At 35.5% G+C, this 20,132-nt stretch overlaps 1 protein-coding gene across 3 annotated transcripts in view; it reads right to left on the reverse strand.

The window, feature by feature from the left end:
• Nucleotides 1–394: 394 nt before the first annotated feature.
• Nucleotides 395–20,132, reverse strand: part of HHIP (hedgehog interacting protein) — an 85,498-nt gene continuing 65,760 nt past the window's right edge. Inside the window, exons 9-14 of one of the 3 annotated variants that reach the window (XM_058193173.1) lie at nt 19,134–19,257; nt 15,270–15,400; nt 13,190–13,271; nt 3,664–3,812; nt 1,993–2,117; nt 395–830 (exon numbers count right to left, since the gene is read on the reverse strand). In XM_058193173.1, coding sequence (XP_058049156.1) covers nt 816–830; nt 1,993–2,117; nt 3,664–3,812; nt 13,190–13,271; nt 15,270–15,400; nt 19,134–19,257 — 626 coding nt within the window. In that variant the 3' untranslated portion in view covers nt 395–815. Of the gene's footprint in view, nt 2,118–3,663; nt 3,813–13,189; nt 13,272–15,269; nt 15,401–19,133; nt 19,258–20,132 lie in introns of all 3 variants that reach the window. The other 2 variants (XM_058193172.1, XM_058193170.1) reach the window with 2 other exon arrangements.

Raw genomic sequence — 20,132 nt, forward strand, 5'->3', positions numbered from 1 at the left:
GGTAAGACTCATTTTCTTCTGCTCTTGCTTAAGCAAAAATATTTGATGAACAGTCTACCTTATGTACTCTGTGTACAAATTTATTATTAAAATATAATAAATATTTTTATTTCAGCCTGTAGGCCTTCTTTGTCTACTGAAGCCACATTCAAGCAATGTATTCCTTAACATCTTTGCATAGCACTGGAATAGGAACAGATGTTTTATGAATTGTGATATGAAGAACACACTTATTCATTCCTTTTCTCAGTATGAGAAGACTTCTCTGTAAAAACAATAGCACAAAGAGAAATTCATATCTGCTGCAAGAATGAACTACCCTGACTTGTCCCAAGTATCACAGAAATATTTAAAATTCCGAGAAAATATCAATCAAAACATTAACAATTATGAATACAGCATGTACACCAAGTTTATTGATACATTTACAAAAATGAAACAATATTCTGTTTATTCTCCAAGAAGCATTTACATTTTAAACCATATTTGGCAATAATATTTTTTGATGTTTTTATACATGTTCTCTTACACAAACGTTTTTTTTTTTAGTTAAAGTGACCAGTCATTGGCAAGGTTTTATTTAGTGTGAATTTTATAATAACATATGTAGAGGGCAAGTCCTGATATAGTGGCAAGTATTTTATCAGTATTTAAAACGACCAATTAATTGGTACTACTGCTTTGTGGATTATAAACAAAGAATGACATCATAATATAGGTCTATATTAGTCCACAATACATTAAAGAGTGTGCTTGCTCTTGTACTCTCCAATTAAGGTGAAGGAACATATAACTTTAGTATTTTACAATGCTGTTCATCTAGGTGATATCTATATTATAAAAAATAAAATAAAATAAAATCATATAAATATGTAAAACAAACCCAGTGCCCATTATTAAATAAGATATTCAATAAAAAGCAGACCTTTTAGAATTATTGTTTTTAAAATATATGGATATAATTTAATTGTTAAAAAAATTAAAACAGTGTGGAAATCAAGCTGTGACAGTCAGACTTGCATCTATGTTAGGTAAAGCAGTTAAGTGCATAACATTCTGTTACAATGATAGAGGTGAAGATTACAAACTTATAATGAACTGCCTATATAAGAATGCATGAAGGAGTTGTGAAATAGAGCTTAGAGTGGGAAAAGTAGATTCATATGGCCATGTTTTTCACAAAGTAACAGTGATTTTTCTAGTCATTTGAACAATTGCAACACAATCCTTGTTTAACAATTACAGTACCTCATTTAGCTACTATTTGCAGTTACAATGGTGAAGAAAAAGTAACTTACAACCGATCCTCATATTTATGACCTTCACAGGTCAGTAAAGCAAAGAAAAACTTTGAAGCACAGTCATGGGTTTGCTTTGCTTAACGACTAATTTGCTTGCCCCAGTTGTGGTTATTAAGCAAGGACTACCTGTAGCTCTTGCTATATTAGCTTTCTTAACCATTAAAAAAAAGTTTTTAATGGGAGAAAAAATGGCCATGTGTAATATTGGATGAAAAGTGGTCAACTAAATCCATTTGTCATTTTTTGTACTTTTTCTTTTTTTCTAATTATGTCCAAAATTTCAGAACTCCTTTCTGATTGCAATAATAAAATAATTATAGACTTAACATTGGTAGTACATCAAATAATTCATAGTGACATCAATGATATTTTCTGTTGCTTCCAGTGGAATTTCCATGTAAATTATTCCACCTGAAAAATGTAATGTTAATGTTCCACTAATTATGCAATCAGATATTTGTAAGTGAAATGGGTACATTTCTGAAAATAAAGACAGATTTACAAATCCAAAGGAATCACTGGAGTTTCAAAGCAGGAAAACAGTCTTTACAAATAAAAGGAAAGAGAAGATTCAAAAATAAATGCCCATTGAAAACGTAGTGTCTCTAAATAGTCCCAGAAACTATACAATGTAGCTAGTTAGATCCAGCAAATAAGATGTCATGTCTATGATCTGATCAAAAATACCTGCCCTTGTCACTCTTCGGATGTTTCTGTCCATTTGTTCACATTGAGAACCAAGGTATCCTTTTTTACACAAGCATTTATTTGGTCGTATGCAGACACCACCATGTCGACAGACTGGATCACACTTTGCTGTAAAAAGAAAAAGTTAAGTGTTGAAATCGTCTGTTAGTATTTGAAGCAAAATATGCAAAGGCAACAATATCATTATCATAAGGGTGGTATGAAGTTATTTCGGACAATATTTTGAACAACGCACAAATTTGGTTGCAATGAAAAATATATCTTAATGTTTAAAACTAATTCTACATGTTCTGCTTATCTGATGTGAAACATACACAATTCAATTTCCTTTTTCTGTGCAGAAAATGTCTTGATCTGCAAGCAACTCCAATGATGATCATTTATTCATTCTAAAATTAAGTTTTAAAAATGGCAATTAAATATTTAAACAAGGTGTTTAATTTTCTTTCAATACGGGCTTTAAGTTCTTTACAGAGGATTAGTAGTCACAGAAACTCTTGTGAGTGAATATTATACACGTCTGTTCAGAGATTGTTGAATGTATTCCCATACTTCAACATTTATAATCTGGTGCCTTCCAGATGAAACAAGACCTGCAGCTCCTAGGATTTCAGCCAGTATGGAAAGTGCAAGGCAGTGGTGAAATATAAAATTTGTTACCACTGTTCTGTGGCGCATGGCTTGGTAGGGAGGGTAATGTGATCTGTAATGCATGGCCAACTTTTTTTTTCTTTTAAAAGCATTTTTTCTACTACCTCTTCGTCTGAAGAGGTTGTAAAAAATGCTTTTAAAAGGCTCATCTGACGATCCCAGCTGAGTTGCCTGATTGTCAGAGGCTTTTCTTTTAAAAGCATTTTTTTTGCCTTTAAAAGAAAAAAAGTCTCTGATGATCAGGCAACTCAGCTGAGATCGTCAGAGGAGCCTTTTAAAAGCATTTTTTTACAACCTCTTCGGATGAAGAGGTTGTAGAAAAAATGCTTTTAAAAGCCTCTGATGATCCCAGCTGAGCCGCGCGATCATCAGAGGCTTTTTTTTTTTAGTTTTAAAAAGTAAAAAAAAAAATTGAAATGCTTTTAAAAGAAAATATATTTTTAAAAGTAAAAAAAAAAACCTCTGATAATCGCGCGGCTCAGCTGGGCATGGGAGGGGCAGGGATTTTTGCTACTGGTTCTCTGAACCACCCGCCGCCATTGCTACTGGATCAGGTGATCCGGTCCAAATTGGGAGCATTTCATCCCTGGTGCAAGGCACACAATTTGGAAATTTAGGCTACAGACTTATATGTACTCATGGGGAGTCAGCCATGTTGAGTCCAATGGAACATTTCTGAGTAGACATTTTGGATTTAAAACTGGGTTGAATTATCTAAGAATGTCATTTTTGAACATCTTGTTAGGGTGAAATCTTAAGCGCAATATTTGCCTTGTGCACTGCATCTATGAATGTTACTAAATGAATTCTGAATTCATAAATCAGGTTTTCTAGTCTCTTCCTCTAGACATTTTCTTACTATTAATTATTTTTAATGATGAGATTTAAAAGTAGTATAAATTTTTATTTATATTTAATTTTTAAATATTTTAAAAAAAAAAGAATGTCAGAAATTTGTTATTGGCTTGTTATGTTCAGCAATTACTAAGAACAGAATACTCACCAGTTCGGCAGAATTCACCTTCCCAGCCTTGATTACAACAACATTTTCCAGTGGGAGTACAATGCCCATTTTGGCAATGCCTTGAGCATTCAGATGTCAATATCTGGGCAGGAAATGCTGTTCTTTTACATTCTTCTGGAACTAAAGGCCTATGGAAAAAAATACAGGCAATGAACCTATGTAAATGTCAGGATCAAAGATAAACAATTTACATATATCTTCATTTTTGCAGTCTTCATTTTTATTCTCCAAAACTAAAGCTGTTTAAAATGGACCATGAAACAGTATTTTTGGAAAATGCAAGAAATGGATATTTTAATTTTCATTATGATAATCCAGTGTGCTATTTAACAAACATTGCTACTATAGCCAGCAAAGAATATTTTTAAAAATGCTAAAAAACTTATTTTGTCAACAAACACTGTTCAAAATTAGGAGTCGTCTAAATATTAGTTAAGCCAATGTGGCACCTTTTAAACTGTATGTAAAACAGCAATAATTATTTTAAAAAATGATACGCATATGAAGGTGTATTCCAAATTCATATTGACAATCACATACAGGGAGTTCACATAAGAACACTTACGTGATTGTATTCACATGGCACACTTTACTCATGCATGCTTTTAATTGTGCTTTAATTCATTCTCAGTCCTCAATGTGATTAGCTCATAAGTGACCATCTGTCTTAGTCTTCATGAATGCCTTTCAAATGTGCTTCTCAATGGTATAGTCTAGATTTGGAATGTTAGGTAACTATGCAATGTAGCCAGAGTTAAACAGAAACTTTTATATTTGAATATTATAGATACAAAATAGCAATAGCACTTAGATTTATATACCGCTTTATGCCCTCTCTAAAGGGTTTACAGAGTCAGCATATTGCCACCAACAATCTGGGTCCTCATTGTACCAACCTCGGAAGGATGGAAGGCTGAGTCAACCTTGAGCCAAAAATATTGGAGACCACATAATTATTGCATGAAGAGTTAGCTGAAACACCTTATGGGCATTTGTTATGCTAGAACAGGGCCGGTTGTGTCACGTGCTGGCCACGTCCACATCCAGTTTAGCGAAGGGGGGGAGTTCTGATACGTCATGTGACGCCACAAGTTTGACACCCCTGTGCTAGAACTACAAATTCCTGGATCTCTGGCAACAAATATATGTAATGCCAGGATATTTGAAGGGCATTTATTAGAACAAGACTGCTTTAAATCTAATTTCATCTGTCCCTTATCAGAAGCAACTTCATTAAAATGATCATGATCCTAGTTATCCTGGTGGCGAGAAGAAAAATTTTCCATCTTCAAATTATAACAATGGGAATATGTTATGGTATAGAATCACCAGCGGAACATAGAAAAACATCTACTTTTCTCAGAATAAATACAGCCCTCTTTCAGGTATTTTTCAGTACATTTGCTTTCTTACTGGGAAGTTTGCCAAGTGCTCATTACTTGATTTACTGCAAGGGAATGAAGTGGGAAGTAAGGAAAAGAACCTTTCCAGCTTTTGGATTTTTTTTTAAAGCTCAGCAGCATATCAAATTTATTCTTATATGGTATACTTGTTCATGACCTCTAGTCTTTAAGCAATTCTGTCATATTTGAAAACTAGCTATACAGATGAAGTCTGTATCAGTGTTAATAGCTGTGAGGTCAATGCAACTGCTAAACAGTTTGTATTACTGTCAGGGTGGTCATAAAAACAACACCTGCTGGATGAGGCCTTGGCAGCTGGGTCAACAGGCACTGTGGGAATTTATCAATTTAGGGGGCCACTTGCGCTGCACTTTGACGGATGAATCAGGAAAGAACTGGCTGGTGGAGCTAAAGTTGCTCAATTATATATTACATACTTTATGACAGCAGACGCAGGATTTCCTTGCACACATCAGAAAATAGGAAGATATAAACAGATAGGTATTTTTGCCTTATAAAGGGAAGGCCACAGAGCAGTCTATGCAAGAAGAATGGAACATTTAGGGGAGGAGGGATGGAAATGGACTGTTGCTCTGAAGCTAATTTTGAGCTTATATATTCAAGGAGATTTATTGTGAAAAAATTTCAGTGCATATAATTAGGCAAGCATGCCTATCAATTATCATTTCCTTAAAGCTAAAATATACTGAAGAATTGCAGCTGACTTCAAGGATTATTTATATTTTTGTTGAAAGGAATCACCTAATCCACCTGGATGGGTTTCTTTTTTTAATTGCCTTTCTGTATAGCTTTTGCATTAATTTATGAATATATGATTCTCTAATAAGTAAAATAAAAGATTAACATATATTTTAATATACCTTAATATTTTATCTTATCTATTATTTATATTCATAAATTTGAATTGGGCTACAGGTCAAGTCAAATCCTTTGATATCTGTAAGAATCAAGTTTAAAGTGTCCATGAGAGATGGCTGTCTAATCTTTACTTGAACAAATTCAGGAAACCACTCTTTTGGGTTATTGTTTTCATTGTCATATTAATTTTATTGCTATGATTTTTTTCTAATATTAAATCAGAATCTGTATAACTATAACTGAAATGAATTTTGTGTCTTGCGCTTTTAAATGATGGTGGACAACTCTTGACCTTCTTTGTGACATCCTTTCAAGCTTCCCAAACTATGGTCACAAGCCATGGTCATCCCTGTCTTCAAAAAAGGAGACCCAAGCCTAGTTGAAAATTACAGACCAATTTCTTTATGCTGCGTCACCTGCAAAGTAATGGAATCAATCATCAACCAATTCATTACCCTCCACCTGGAAACAAACAACCTACTCTCTAATAAACAATTTGGTTTCAGAAAAAACTTATCCTGTAATTTACAACTTCTTCACTGCAAAAACATATGGACTACAAATCTTGATCAAGGCAAAGCAATAGATGCAATTTACATAGACTTCTGTAAAGCTTTTGACTCAGTGGTACATGTCAAACTTCTCCTAAAACTAAAATCCTACGGCATCTCCGGACCTCTCCATAATTGGATAACAACGTTCCTGTCAAACAGACAACAAGTGGTCAAAATAGGCAGTGCCCTATCAAATCCCGCTCCTGTAAATAGCGGTGTCCCCCAAGGCAGTGTTCATATTATACATTAATGACCTCTGTGACCATATTATAAGTAATTGTGTTCTCTTCACTGATGATGTTAAACTATTTAACACTGCCAACAATACGGCTACCCTTCAAAAAGACCTTGACTTTGTGTCGGAATGGTCAAAAATTTGGCAACTCCAAATCTCAACCAGCAAATGCTCTGTATTACACATTGGAAAAAAGAATCAGAACACTAAATACAAACTCGATGGACATTACCTTATAGATGACCCCCACCCCGTTAAGGACCTTGGAGTTTTCATATCAAATGATCTAAGTGCCAAAGCCCACTGCAACTACATCGCAAAAAAGGCTTTAAGAGTTGTAAACTTAATCTTGCGTAGCTTCTTCTCCAGAAACATTACACTACTAACCAGAGCATATAAAACATTTGCTAGACCAATTCTTGAATACAGCTCGCCTGTCTGGAACCCATACCTCATTTCAGACATTAATACAATTGAGCGTGTCCAGAAATATTTTACAAGAAGAGTTCTCCACTCCTCTGAATACAACAAAATACCTTATGCCACCAGACTAGAAATACTGGGTTTAGAAAATTTAGAACTCCGCCGCCTTCGATATGACCTGAGTTTAACTCATAGAATAATCTGTTACAATGTCCTTCCTGTTGAAGACTACTTCAGCTTCAATCGCAACATTACACGAGCACACAATAGATTTAAGCTTAATGTGAACCGCTCCAATCTTGATTGCAGAAAATATGACTTCAGTAACAGAGTTGTTAATGCCTGGAATGCACTACCTGACTCTGTGGTCTCTTCCCAAAATCCCCAAAGCTTTAACCAAAAACTATCTACTATTGACCTCACCCCATTCCTAAGAGGTCTGTAAGGGGCGTGCATAAGAGCACCAACGTGCCTACCGTTCCTGTCCCAATGTCCCCTTTGATTGTATCCAATTCGTATAGTTTTTTTTATACTTATGCTTATATATATGCTTATATATCGTATAGTTATTTCATGCTTATGCTTACATATACTCTTGTGACAAATAAATAAATAAATAAATAAATAAATAAATAAATAAATAAATAAATAAATAAATAAATAAAGTGTCCTAATGTACCCCATCTTCTGTTTAGCCTGCTCAAAACTAAATACTCTGTGTCACTTCCATTTCTCTTAATACAACCAAACTCATTCTGAACAATCAGTTCCAGCTTATATGTATCCTTCATAAAATAGAGTGGCTAGATCTGGGCACAATAGTTGAAATGGAGTCTGACTAATGGAAAATAAAGTGGAACAATTACACCCAATGATTTGGAAATCATATTCCCTTAGTGTAGTTTAAAATTGTGTTTGATTTTCCCCCACCTATATCACACTGGTGACTTCAGTTTGCAGTCAACCTAAGTTCCAAGTCTCTTTATGGTTTGCTCCTGAATTCTAACCACTCTAAGAGTTATTGGTCTGAGGTTATGAAGATAGGAACATTTTTTGTCCTCTAATCATTTAACATTTAATTTGTCCTCCAGCATTTCTTAGCCATAATATTTAAACATTCTGCCAGCCCATTAGCCACTTCTGTTTACTAGAAAAAATTCATTTGGTCCTGGTCTATTCCAAAACCGTATTTCTATCAGTCTTCATCTTCAGTTCTGCTCTTTCATCCTTCCCATGATAGTTTCCTGGAGCAACGCATGCTTTCTTGCCTTTTTTAAGAAAGAAGTTGGATTGTTCTGTTTCCTTTGTTACCTTTACTGCTTTGCCTTCTTCACTGAACAGCTGATATAATATCTTGTCTTATTCTTTGAACATATTTTAAGGTTTATTAACATCAGATCATTCTGAGCTTTTGCTTTCTGACACCAACTCTAGAGTTTTAAGTTACTGTTTACGTTTTTCCTTTGGGACTTGGCAATTTTTCCATTCCATGCATATTTTCTTTCTTGTTTTCAGAACTTTACTAAGATTTAAATAGCTATATGGGCGTCTTCTGTTGCCTTCTTGCTTTTTCCCCCTCATTGGAATTATTTACATGAACTGAGCAATTTCTCCCACTAACTTTCTCTGCTATAGAATCTTGCTTACCATTGCTATGAATAAGATTCACTTTTTTCAAAAATCAAAGATGCATGTTCTGTTTTAGTTTAATTTAAAAACAATAACTTCAGCATTACATGATCATTTCAGCCAATATTTCTGCTAGTCTCAATAAGACCTTTCACGTTAATGATCAGTATTAAGTCTGATATTCTTCTGCCTTTCTTCAATTTTCTCTTTGCGAGACAAGCCAGGTGTTTGTTGGAAAGACAATGCTTGGTAAATTTAAACAAATCTGAGTAATTATGTTTAATAGGACAACTTAAAAAAACCATACTCCAAAAAAAGGAACTTTTAAATAATTTTGAAGCATTATAACATCCATGTGCTATCCCTGCAGAAATATTGCTAAATGAAATGGACAAAATATAGTTAATACCTAACCAAATATTATTTAAAAAATTTAAACAGGAAATGTGCCTTCTTAAGAGGAAAGGAATGAAAGAGCAAATAAAGCTTTAAATAAAAGTAAGGAGAGAGGGAAAAAAAAGGAAAGGCAGGGTGTGGAATGTGTGGTGTTTATGTTTTTTGGAATGCTGGAAATTATAGCAATTGGAAAGCGGTAGGTTCCCTACATCTTAGTTAGAGTTGGCAGCTTTCTTAAAATACTTCAAAAATCCGTCTACACATAAAAATAAAGCTAATATATCCTTATACCAGTGGCCTTCTTAATTTAAGAAACATCTTTTTATTTTAGGTAGCCTAACAATGTTAATTTGCCTACTATCTATAGAGACTACATGCAGGTATGAACACTAAATAAGGGAAAATATCTTGCTATTACCAGGTACCTGAAATGTATGTTATTCTATTGCTTTAAAGGTGTAGGGCATGCTTTTCAGATGGGCATGCTGGCTAAGAATTTTGGGAGTTATACTTTAACATATTTGGAAAATTCCAGTTGGGAAAGGCTGCTTTGGGATAACAAATGATTATTCATTCATTCATTCATTCCTCAAGTTAACTGGGAAAGTCTAGAACTCTCAAGTTAAGCATATATATACTGTACTTGCAGATAAGCTGACAATTTTAGGTGCCAAAATATACTCCCCAAATTGGGTTTGACTTATCCACAGGTAGTCTTCTACTTGAATATACTACATATGGTACATTTAAAATCAAATTTTTGATAAGAATTTTAAAAAAACTGATCTATTGAATATTCCTTTGGAAACCATTTAAAAAAATCAATCCTGTTTTCATTCATCTAGAAAAATATTACCACCAGTAATTAAACCATCATTGATGTTATCAATGAGTGCCATGACTATTATTAATTATTTTTCCCCACAAGCATTATATTCCTCCAACCAAATGCCCTAGGACAATGCAATGCTATCCTAGAAAAAATTATTAGCTAATCAGAATGTTTATTATACTGGTTCGAGAAATCAATACTTGGTATATTTCTATGATATTGGAAAAATGTTTTAATTCAGTGTAATAATCCCTTTCCATAACTCATTTTGATGTTTGGTATACAGAAAGGTTTGGCTTTACATGCATTACCCTTGAAATACTACCACCACTATCAAACAAGAAGAGATCCATCATTCAAGTTTTTACTTTCAACAATTGCTATGAGATTCTGCTGCAAACATGTAATTCATGCAAACTGTCCAGAAAATCCAGGAATATATTTCCATAGATTCAGAAGCTTGCATTTTCATGAGACAATAGAACTTGGGATGTGTGTAGGAAAAAAGGGGTTCCTCTAACTATATATTATTATTATTATTATTCTTTTTTGGTATACTTTTTGAGACTCATCATTTGAAAGTTGCATCGAGAATGTTAATAAGGCTTTAAGTGTTATTTTATGCTCATGTAAACATTTTAAAAAATGGTAACCCTATAAAACATCCTTTCCTCATCAGTTTCATTTCATATGTATTTCAAAGTATTTGCTGTCCTATGTTATAGCATTGTCCGCCACTGGTCTTATTCCAGACAGAAAGGCCACACATTAAATAGCGAACAGAGAGTTTTGCTTTGAGAGGTCTGGCCTTTATACCAGTTTCAGGCCATTCTAAACGGTGGGGTAACAAGAGCACAAATCCAAGGTCAAACAAACAGCTTCTTTGTAATCAGAAACTAATAGTGGATTAAAGGTGTAAAATTCACCTAAATCCACACACCAACAGACTAAACAATCTCAGTGAAGTGGAGTAGTATTTGTTTTATAAAAATACTTTCACTAGAAATCTTTAATAAACAAAACAAATAGAAGAGCATGATTGGCAGTAACATCTGCTTCTTAATTAATAACATGTTGTTTCAAACAAATCATTAGAACTTTTTCTGTGGCATGCAATGTTATTTAATTTATAGTTTAAAATTAAACTATTATTTTTCCCCTACCTCAAGCAAATGCTCCAGGATCACCTTCCCTACACCTCTGTCAATTCTTGCAGATCTTACAATATATATTTCTATAAATTTAGTTTCAATCATTCATACTAGATCTTGTCCTATTTTCTTAAAAAGAGAAACTTTTCATGAATATTTTCATGAAAAACTTAAACACGTATTTAAAACATGTAGAAGCATCTATACAAAACGACACACATACAAATACATATGTATATGGTGTAGCATTTTTTAAAAAAATATGTATTAGAAAAGTTGCTTACAATATTCAATATACTGGGAAAGTTGTGTGCAAATATTAATTTAATTGTATGAGTTGCTCTATGTTGCTTTCGATAGAAAATATATTCAAATAGGGTGCTGCATAAATAGACAACAGCCCATTGTAACATTTCAATCAGAATAGAGCTGGAAGGTACCTTGGAGGTTTTCTAGTCCAACCTTATTCTATTTCAGATAGGTGGCTGCCCAACCTTTTCTTAAAAACCTCCAGTGATAAAGTACCTACAACCTCTGAAGGCAAGCTGTTCCAGTGGTTATTGTCCTCACTGTTAGGAAGTTTCTCCTTAATTCTAGGTTGTTATTCTCCTTGATTAGTTTCCATCCATTGTTTCTTGTCTTGCTTTCTAGTGCTTTAGAGAATAATTTGACCTCCTTTTCTTTGTGGCAGCCCCTCAAATACTGGTATACTGCTATCATGTCACCCCTTGTCCTTTTATCTAGACTAAGCATACCCAATTCTCGCAACCAATTATTTCATTTGTATGTCACTGAGCTGGAATACTGGTGGGAAGACAGCATCCACTTATCTAACAAAGTCCTAATAGTTTAACTGCCTGTTTTGGCTTGATGTACCCTTGCAGGCAGCATGGGTACTCCATTTACTCCAGCAATTACTGCTCCTGCCTATAGCCCAGTGGTTCTCAACCTTTATAGTGCTGTGACCCCTTTAATACAATTCCCCACGATGTGGCGACCCCTGAGGATCTCAGCACGCTTCAGCAGCCGGAGAAGGGGGGGGAAAGCGGCAAACTGTTTTTTTGAATTTATCACTCCTGAAGCCGTATTAGCTAGCGATCTGAACTGCTTGCGATTGCCATGAGGACAGAAGCATTAAAGCGGAGACTCCTCCCCTATTAAGTTTATTGCACCTGAAGCCAGATTAGGCTAGCGATTGGGAGTGATTGCAGTTGGCTTGAGAGGGAGAAATCAGAGCAAAGATTTCTCTCTTTTTTAATTCATCGCGCCTGAAGCTGAATTCAGCTAGCAATTTGAAGAGCCTGCAGCTGGCTTGTGGAGTCAACCATTGGAGCAGGATTCTTCGACTCGCAAGTATACTTCCCATATTTCTGATGGTCTTAGGCGACCCCTGGCAAATCGTCATTCGACCCCTAACAGGGTCGTGACCCACAGGTTGAGAACCGCTGCTATAGCCAGTCAATATGTATTCTCATTAATCAATTAGCCTGGGCAGTACTCCTCAGTGCCCTGGAACTGGGCCACTCCTTAGAACAGTGCTAACATGCCCAGAGAAGCAACACAGAAGGGATATCCCTGCCATGCAAGACAAACTGGTGCCAGGGTTCACCCTGTCTACCTGATCATGGGAACCACTAGCAGCTCCTTTTTTCCATTCACCTGCTCCATATACAAAATTTTATATTGCAACCTGCTGATGTAGAACAAAAATTCCACTTTTTAATTTATTTTTATCCCATCTTTATTATTTTATAAATATCTCAAGGTGCCAAATATACCTAATGCTCCTTTCTCCTAATTTCCTCACAACAACTCTATGAGATGGGTTGGGCTGAAAGAGAGTGACTAGCCCAAGGTCACCCAGTTGGCTTTCATGTCTCATGTGGGACTAGAACTCACAGCCTCCTGGTTTCTAGCCTGATGCCTTAACCACTGTAACAAACTGGCTCTTGGTTTTATTATTTATTTTTTTAGATTTACATCTTATCATATTCATTTCTTACCTTTTGGGATCAATGATTTTGTAGAGTTTTCCATTATGTGATTGTGTCATGCTTTTACTGCTTGCTAAGAGGTAAATCTCACCTGTCAATGAAGCACAATAAATAAATAAATATTGGCATTGACTAAAAATATCAAGCAACATATGCAGTATGATGAAAAGTACAATGTTACAGATATTATTCTGTAGAAGGGATTAAATAAATTGACTATTGCATCAATGTATATCTTCATTTTTAAAACTGCAAATAGAGGCTGAGATAAAATAATTTGATGAAGTAAGAGTAGAAAATGTGATTGGGGCAGAGGGATCTGTAGGGAAAATGGGCTGAAGATAACAAAAATGATGAAGTGAGCATTGCATAGTTCTGCAAACTGAGAAGTGCTGTCATGAAACTCATTTAATCATTTTGACAAAATAGTCAAATTTGTTCTTCAGTTTCTTAAAAACTGTGGTGCACGCTGTTGCTTGCATTTTTCCTAAAATATTTGGTTACCTAAATTATGAAGTATGCTTCATATTTCTTTACCATTTTTTCCACAGATTATTTAATAATTTAAACAGGGAATTTAATGGTTGGAGAGCCAAATTTATTCATAGGAATTTTTTTAGAAGTAAAAAAAAATAAATGTTCAACAGATATGCTGTAGTATATTGCTGGCTTTTAGAGATACAATAATCACAGTTTCTTTAAAAGATTTAAGTAGGTATTCAAGAAGACTGAGAGAAGACATCATAACATTCTTTGTATTTATGCCATTTACAAAACCCTAAATCCAGATTAATAAAATGTAATTGCTGTGATTACATATTTTGATTTAGTACAATGGTCTGTTTTATACTATATATTAGTTCTCAAAACATTTTAGTCTAGAATCCCAGTTTTCAAGTACTTTTCAATCTGATGGTAGATCAAATTTTTAGTGGATTCTATACTGAATAGATCTGGTAAAAATGGTTTTATCTGGATTCCTGCACTGAGCAGGGAGTTATAATTAGTGGAATAGTTTTTATACGTTTCTCATCTAAAGGTAAAAGTAAGGGAAATCCCTTTCAGTCGTGTCTGACTCTAGGGCACAGTGCTCATCTCTGTTTCTTTGCTGAGGGAGTCAATTGTCTGAAGACATTTCCATGGCCATGTGGCCAGCATGACTGTACGCCGATGTACATGAAACAGTTACCTTTCCACTAATAATACCTATTTATCCACTTGTATGCTTTCGAACTGCTAGGTGAGCAGGCATTGCGGCAAGTAATGGGAGCTCATCTCTTTGCATGATGCTTGGGTCTCGAATCCAGGCTGTCAGCTTTCCAGCAGACAAGCTCAGTGTCTGTACCCGCTGAGCCATTGCGCCCTGCTTCTCATCCAGACTATTCCAAATTACTGTCTATAATATTCTCTTTAAATATTGCTTGTAGATAATACAACATATGTCTATTGGTACTGTTAGGAATATGCTTCTTTCACACTTCTATAGCTCCATTGCCTATATAATTAGCTATTTCTGAGCACAATTCAAAATATTTATCTATAGTAGTTTTTTCAAACCTGATGTTCTCCAGATACTTTGGCTTTAACATCCATAACTCTTGCTGGTGATATGTTTGTAATCTTAACATACCTGGAAAGTGTACTACATACTGGATAATCAAACGGAATTCAGTCCTCACATTTTAGAAGCTCTGAGGTAAAACAATGGTGAATTAAAAATAGTGTTACCCTACTCTCTGAAGTAGGACAATTAGAAGAGAAAGGGTATTCTTCCTATATAGTCCTGTTAATGGGCAAATCTATATTCTGTTAAGTTTTCTGTTGCCAGATGATCTTATTATTTGCAAAATTATTTAATTGAGTTTTTATAATTGGCTATATCAGCCTCCTACCATTTTATTAAACTGTTATTTTTCTGTTTTAAAATTATGAATGATTTGGGTCTTCTTCACTGGATTTGTACAAGTGGAGGCAGGTTATTAAAGTGTCACTTTATTTTAGAAAAATATATTAAATAATCATAAGATAGTTCTGGGATAAAGTCCAATTAATATATTATAAAACAATAATATGTTGCTTTTTGTCTTACCCAATTCATCTTCACCAAATCCTAAAATGTGTCCAGCAAAGAAACCCTGACATGAACCACTGTTGCCCAGACATAATGGTTTTTCTTGCCACTGTCTTGTAATAGGACTCTGTTGTAGTGTTAAGAAATTCCTAAAAACAGATAAAACAGATAAAAGGAGAAGGGTTACACAATGCTTCCATTAACTTTATTGAGATCAATGTAGAAACTAAATATTAAATATCTGAATTGGAGTCCATATTTCTCCAAATTCTTTGGCATGATAGATTGGGTTTTCTAGCAGTTGTAATCCCTACACATCTTGAAGGCACCAAATTTGAGAAGATTGCGTTTAAAGTCTGAGCTATAAAGCTTATGATTCAATTTCATTTTGGTAGATACTTAAAAGTGATTTTGAAGTTTCTACTCCAGTTACAACTGATAAGCTTATAATAGTTTGATGTCATACAACCAGAGTTGCTCAAAGATTTGTTCCTAATGCGTGATAACAGCACAACTGCATATATGCTTCTTTTAAAGCAAGTCCTGTTATGTCAACAGAATTGATAGGACTAATATAAGCATGAATATTCCATAGGAGATTTAGAAATTCTCAACTAATCCTGATAAAAGTTAGGTAGGATAGATATGGTTCGTATTTGATTCAGAGAAAACAAGGAAATCCCAGGGATGTAGGATAGAAAAACAAAGAATTAATAGAAAAGAAACATTGCTGAGAAAATTGTGGGTGGTGTCCATGTAATCACTTGAAGAAGAGCTTGATTCAAGAGAATCTGTACCTTTTAAGCATGAATAGGACAACAGTGTGAGTTGAAGCAATGCTTATAATTTTAACATGGACCTTTAATGTCATTGAAATCAGGGGTCACCAACCTTTCAGACCTCAGGGACCACTAAATTCATAATTTTAAATCCTGTGGACCACTAATATGATCTGCCTAATGACTGGCTGGGTGGGCTTGGCAAGGTGGTCATGTGACTGGGTAGGCGTGGCCAACTCAATGTCATTCACATCGAGGGGCACCTGGCCAGCCTCTACCTGCTACTCCTTGCCTGCCTGCCAGCCCGGGCTCCTTAGGGCCCCAACAGGAAGCAGTTGCTGGAGCTAAGCAGCCACCACGAGAAAGAATTGGCAAAACAGCTGGCTCAGTTCAAATTCGATCTGACCGAGAAGAAGGCTCAGCATTAGCACCTCACTGAGGACCACAAGCATAGGCTTTCCAAGCAGAGGGAAGACCAGCGGGAGTGCAAGTTTAATAAAGTTTAATAAAAATTATTTTATATTAAAAAAAAGGAATGCAAGGCCAGGTACCGGTGCCTGGAGGTTCAGCGGGCTGAGATGGTCAGCCAATTCTAGGCCATGATGCAATCCACTGGTAGAAGGCCCTCCGGCTCTTCCCCCCAGCCTTTGCCCAAAGCCCCGCACCAGGAGGCTAAAGCAGAACCCTATTTGGAATTTCTGCCCCTCTCGGACCCAAACAAGAAGACCCTGAAGACTCTCTGCAGCTACACAAACATTCATTGCATGTATTTGTCCCAAGGGCCATAGTTTCAGGACCTCTGATTTAGTGCAATATAAAAAATGCAAGTAATTTTTCTGGGGACCACCAAAATTTTCTCATGGACTACCAGTGGTACATGGACCACAAGTTGGTGACTGCTGATTTAGAACACTATTGATATGTTTGCACAATACATAAAAGTATTACTGAGAACTCACTATTTGTTTGCATTAAGGGTATGTCATACTCTAAACCCATATTTAACTGTGCAGGTCTATACTGTAGAGTCAATACTCATATATATGTCCTAGTACTGTGATGGCGAACTTATGGCACGCATGCCAGAGATGGCATGCAGAGTCCTTTCTGTGGGCATGCATGCTGTTGCCCCATGCACAGCTGGTTGTCGGGTTTCCGAGGCGCGCATGTGCGCTGGCCAGCTGGTCGTCAGGTTTCCGGTGCTCTGGCATGTGTTCTGTCCCCCAACCTCAGTCCGGGAGGCACGTGAAATGACTCAATTAGCCAGCAATTTAGTCCACGGCAGCTATCAACTCTGGCAGCAAACCAGCGAGCGTCTGCCAAGGTTTTCTTTTATCTTCCTGGATGCTGGCGTGTCAGAAGCTCGTTACCGGAGCAAACCAGGAAGTCAGGAACAAAACAGCAATCCAAGCCAAATGCTCAGTCAAATAGTTCAGCTCAAGTTTTCTCCAGTCAGTTTGATTTGTCTGTCACAAAGTAGTAGAGCAGCCCCTCCTGCTTTTATATCCTGTGGGTGTATCCGTGACTCAGCACTTTCTTGGCCTGATCCACCCCTTCTTCTGTTGTTCCCGCCTCTCTTGTCTACGAAACCTGGGATCTAACCAGGACTGATTGTCCACAGCTGGGTCTGGGAGCATTGCCTGGGCCGGGTGAGATACAGGAGACAGAGGCCTTGTTACTTCCTCCACCTGGCCTGCATTTGGCTCCTGGAGCTAAGCCAGAGAGGCTGGCCCTGCAGAGGGGAACCCTGATGGCCCTTCCCCCTCACTCTCTGAGTCACTCTCTGGCAGGGGGCCAGGCCCGGGGGGGGGGGCTGGAGCCACAACAGGCATGTATGTGTGTGCAATGCATGCAGGCCTTCTGGTTTGGGCACTCTGTGCCTAAAAGGTTCGCCATCACTGCCCTAGTAGAATATAAATGCGAGTGTTGTGAAATAGGAGGAATATATCTTCTCCATAAAGGATCCTAGAAGCTGTCAATTTCTGTCATTTTTGGGCATGTGCGTGAAAATTAAAACATTTCTGGTATCCTGAATGAGGATGGCTGCTTATCAACTTTTCTCCTTTCTTTCCATATTTCATTCCCTCATGTGGCCAGAAAAAATAAAATAAGTTTTGAGAGGAAATTTCTAGAACGGCACTATTTTTTCATTCTGAGTTTGATTTATACTGACAGCACCAACAAGAAACTAATCTTTAATACTGCTGATTGAAGTCAAAGTAAATATCTTGAGCATTGGGACTAAAACAAACTAACTAAGCCCATAGTTTACTGGGTGATGGTATTTTCATGATATCCTTACCTAGACCACACAATCTAGGTGTCATGATTTGAGTTCTGTTAGAGTCCTTTCACAATATGTTAGTACAATACATTGTTATATGCCAAATACTTAGTCTCTACTGGTATGGGAACATCTGCATTATGTAGAAGCTGAACTTTCAGGAACATCTTCAAATGCAATTTCATGTAGAGCTCATTATAATGGCTCTGTCTAAATGCAAAGCAATGTTGTAGTTTTTCTTAGAGAACTGGCAGTTATTTTTATTGGTAAAAAGTAACACAATAATTCTGCTCTCTGCATTGGAAGAACTTAGACCTGAATTAACCGCAAGTTCCAAAATTGATCTTGAAGATCAAAGATGAAGATTTACCAGTCCATGATTTCCTTCAGTTTATTTAATTACTAGTAATTATAGATCTTTACCTTTTTAATCCCCAACTGCCTTCAGATACATGTTCAGTTTTTATACTATGTCCCTGTGACTAATAGATCAAAAAGTGAGGTAAAGCTATATGTCATCCATATACCAATAACATTTTAGATCAAATTTAGTTGAGTTTACCTCATGGTTTCAAATAAAGGCTGAACATGGGGGAGAAAATGCAATTCTAAAGCAATGGAGTAAAAGTCCTTCAGTGGCCTCATCTTAGTTCAACCTTCCATTAAGGGTGGAACCATTATAATATTTTAAAATTAGATTTCTGAAATTCATCCTGGCAATACATATTAGTAGAAAACTATCATCACCATATAATGCACTTTCATTTTTAAGTTAGAAATAACACATCACTTTTTATATGAGAATTGTAAATAATTTACCCATTGCGGTCTGCAAATATGTAACTTCCATAAAGTCTTTCAGATTGGCAGCCTCTGTATATAAATCCACCAACCAGTGGTCCAAAACTGAATGGCTTAAATTCTAAAAGTGAAGGTTCGCTTTCTGGAAAAGAACTACCATAGTGTTAGATTAAATTAAAGTTGTTAAAAGCATGTGCTAAGAATTGGAAGTACAACATTTAAAATAAATTATTTCAGAGTTAGGTTTATATTGAACAATTCTCTGTATATTTATTCACAATTAAGATTCTCAATATTTAATATTGACTTATACCCAAATAATATAGCTACCTTCTATGGCCATTATTTCTTGGCCTTATACTGTAACATTAACTTCTTTTTAAAAACAAAATAAAGTTGATATTTTACATCTCAAAAATAAAAGTACCATAGGGGAAAAAAAGCTGTTTTTGGTATCAAAGGGAACCAACTATAAATTTTCCCTTTGTTAGAACATGCTAATTCCATTCACATCTTTTTTAAAGATATTAAAATACAAAAAATTGGAATATAATTGTGCTTCCAGAAGTAAATAAATAGACAAGAATGGTACTACTGTCTACAATTTTAACTGGGGGAAATAATTGATATTGAAAGATTGCTCTTTCAATATCAAAATATTGAATATTGATTAATAATAATAATAATAATAATAATAATAATAATAATAATAATAATAATAATAATAATAATAATAATATTTTAATTTGTATACCGCCCTTCTCCCGAAGGACTCAGGGCGGTGAACAGGCAAATAAAATACAAACAAAAACATACACCTTAATTAAAACAACCCTTAAAAAACTGATTCAAAATTAGCCAAAAAATTTAAAATAACCTTATACCCCATAAAAATTACAGAATTTAAAACCCACAATTAAAAATTAAAAATTTAAAATTTAAAATCAAGCCAGTCCAGCCAAAGGGAATAAATAAGTTTTAAGTTTGCGGCGAAAGGTCCCGAGGTCAGGTAGTTGT

The sequence above is a fragment of the Ahaetulla prasina genome, chromosome 8 (genome assembly GCF_028640845.1).
Source record: "Ahaetulla prasina isolate Xishuangbanna chromosome 8, ASM2864084v1, whole genome shotgun sequence".
NCBI classification, from domain to species: Eukaryota; Metazoa; Chordata; class Lepidosauria; order Squamata; family Colubridae; genus Ahaetulla; species Ahaetulla prasina.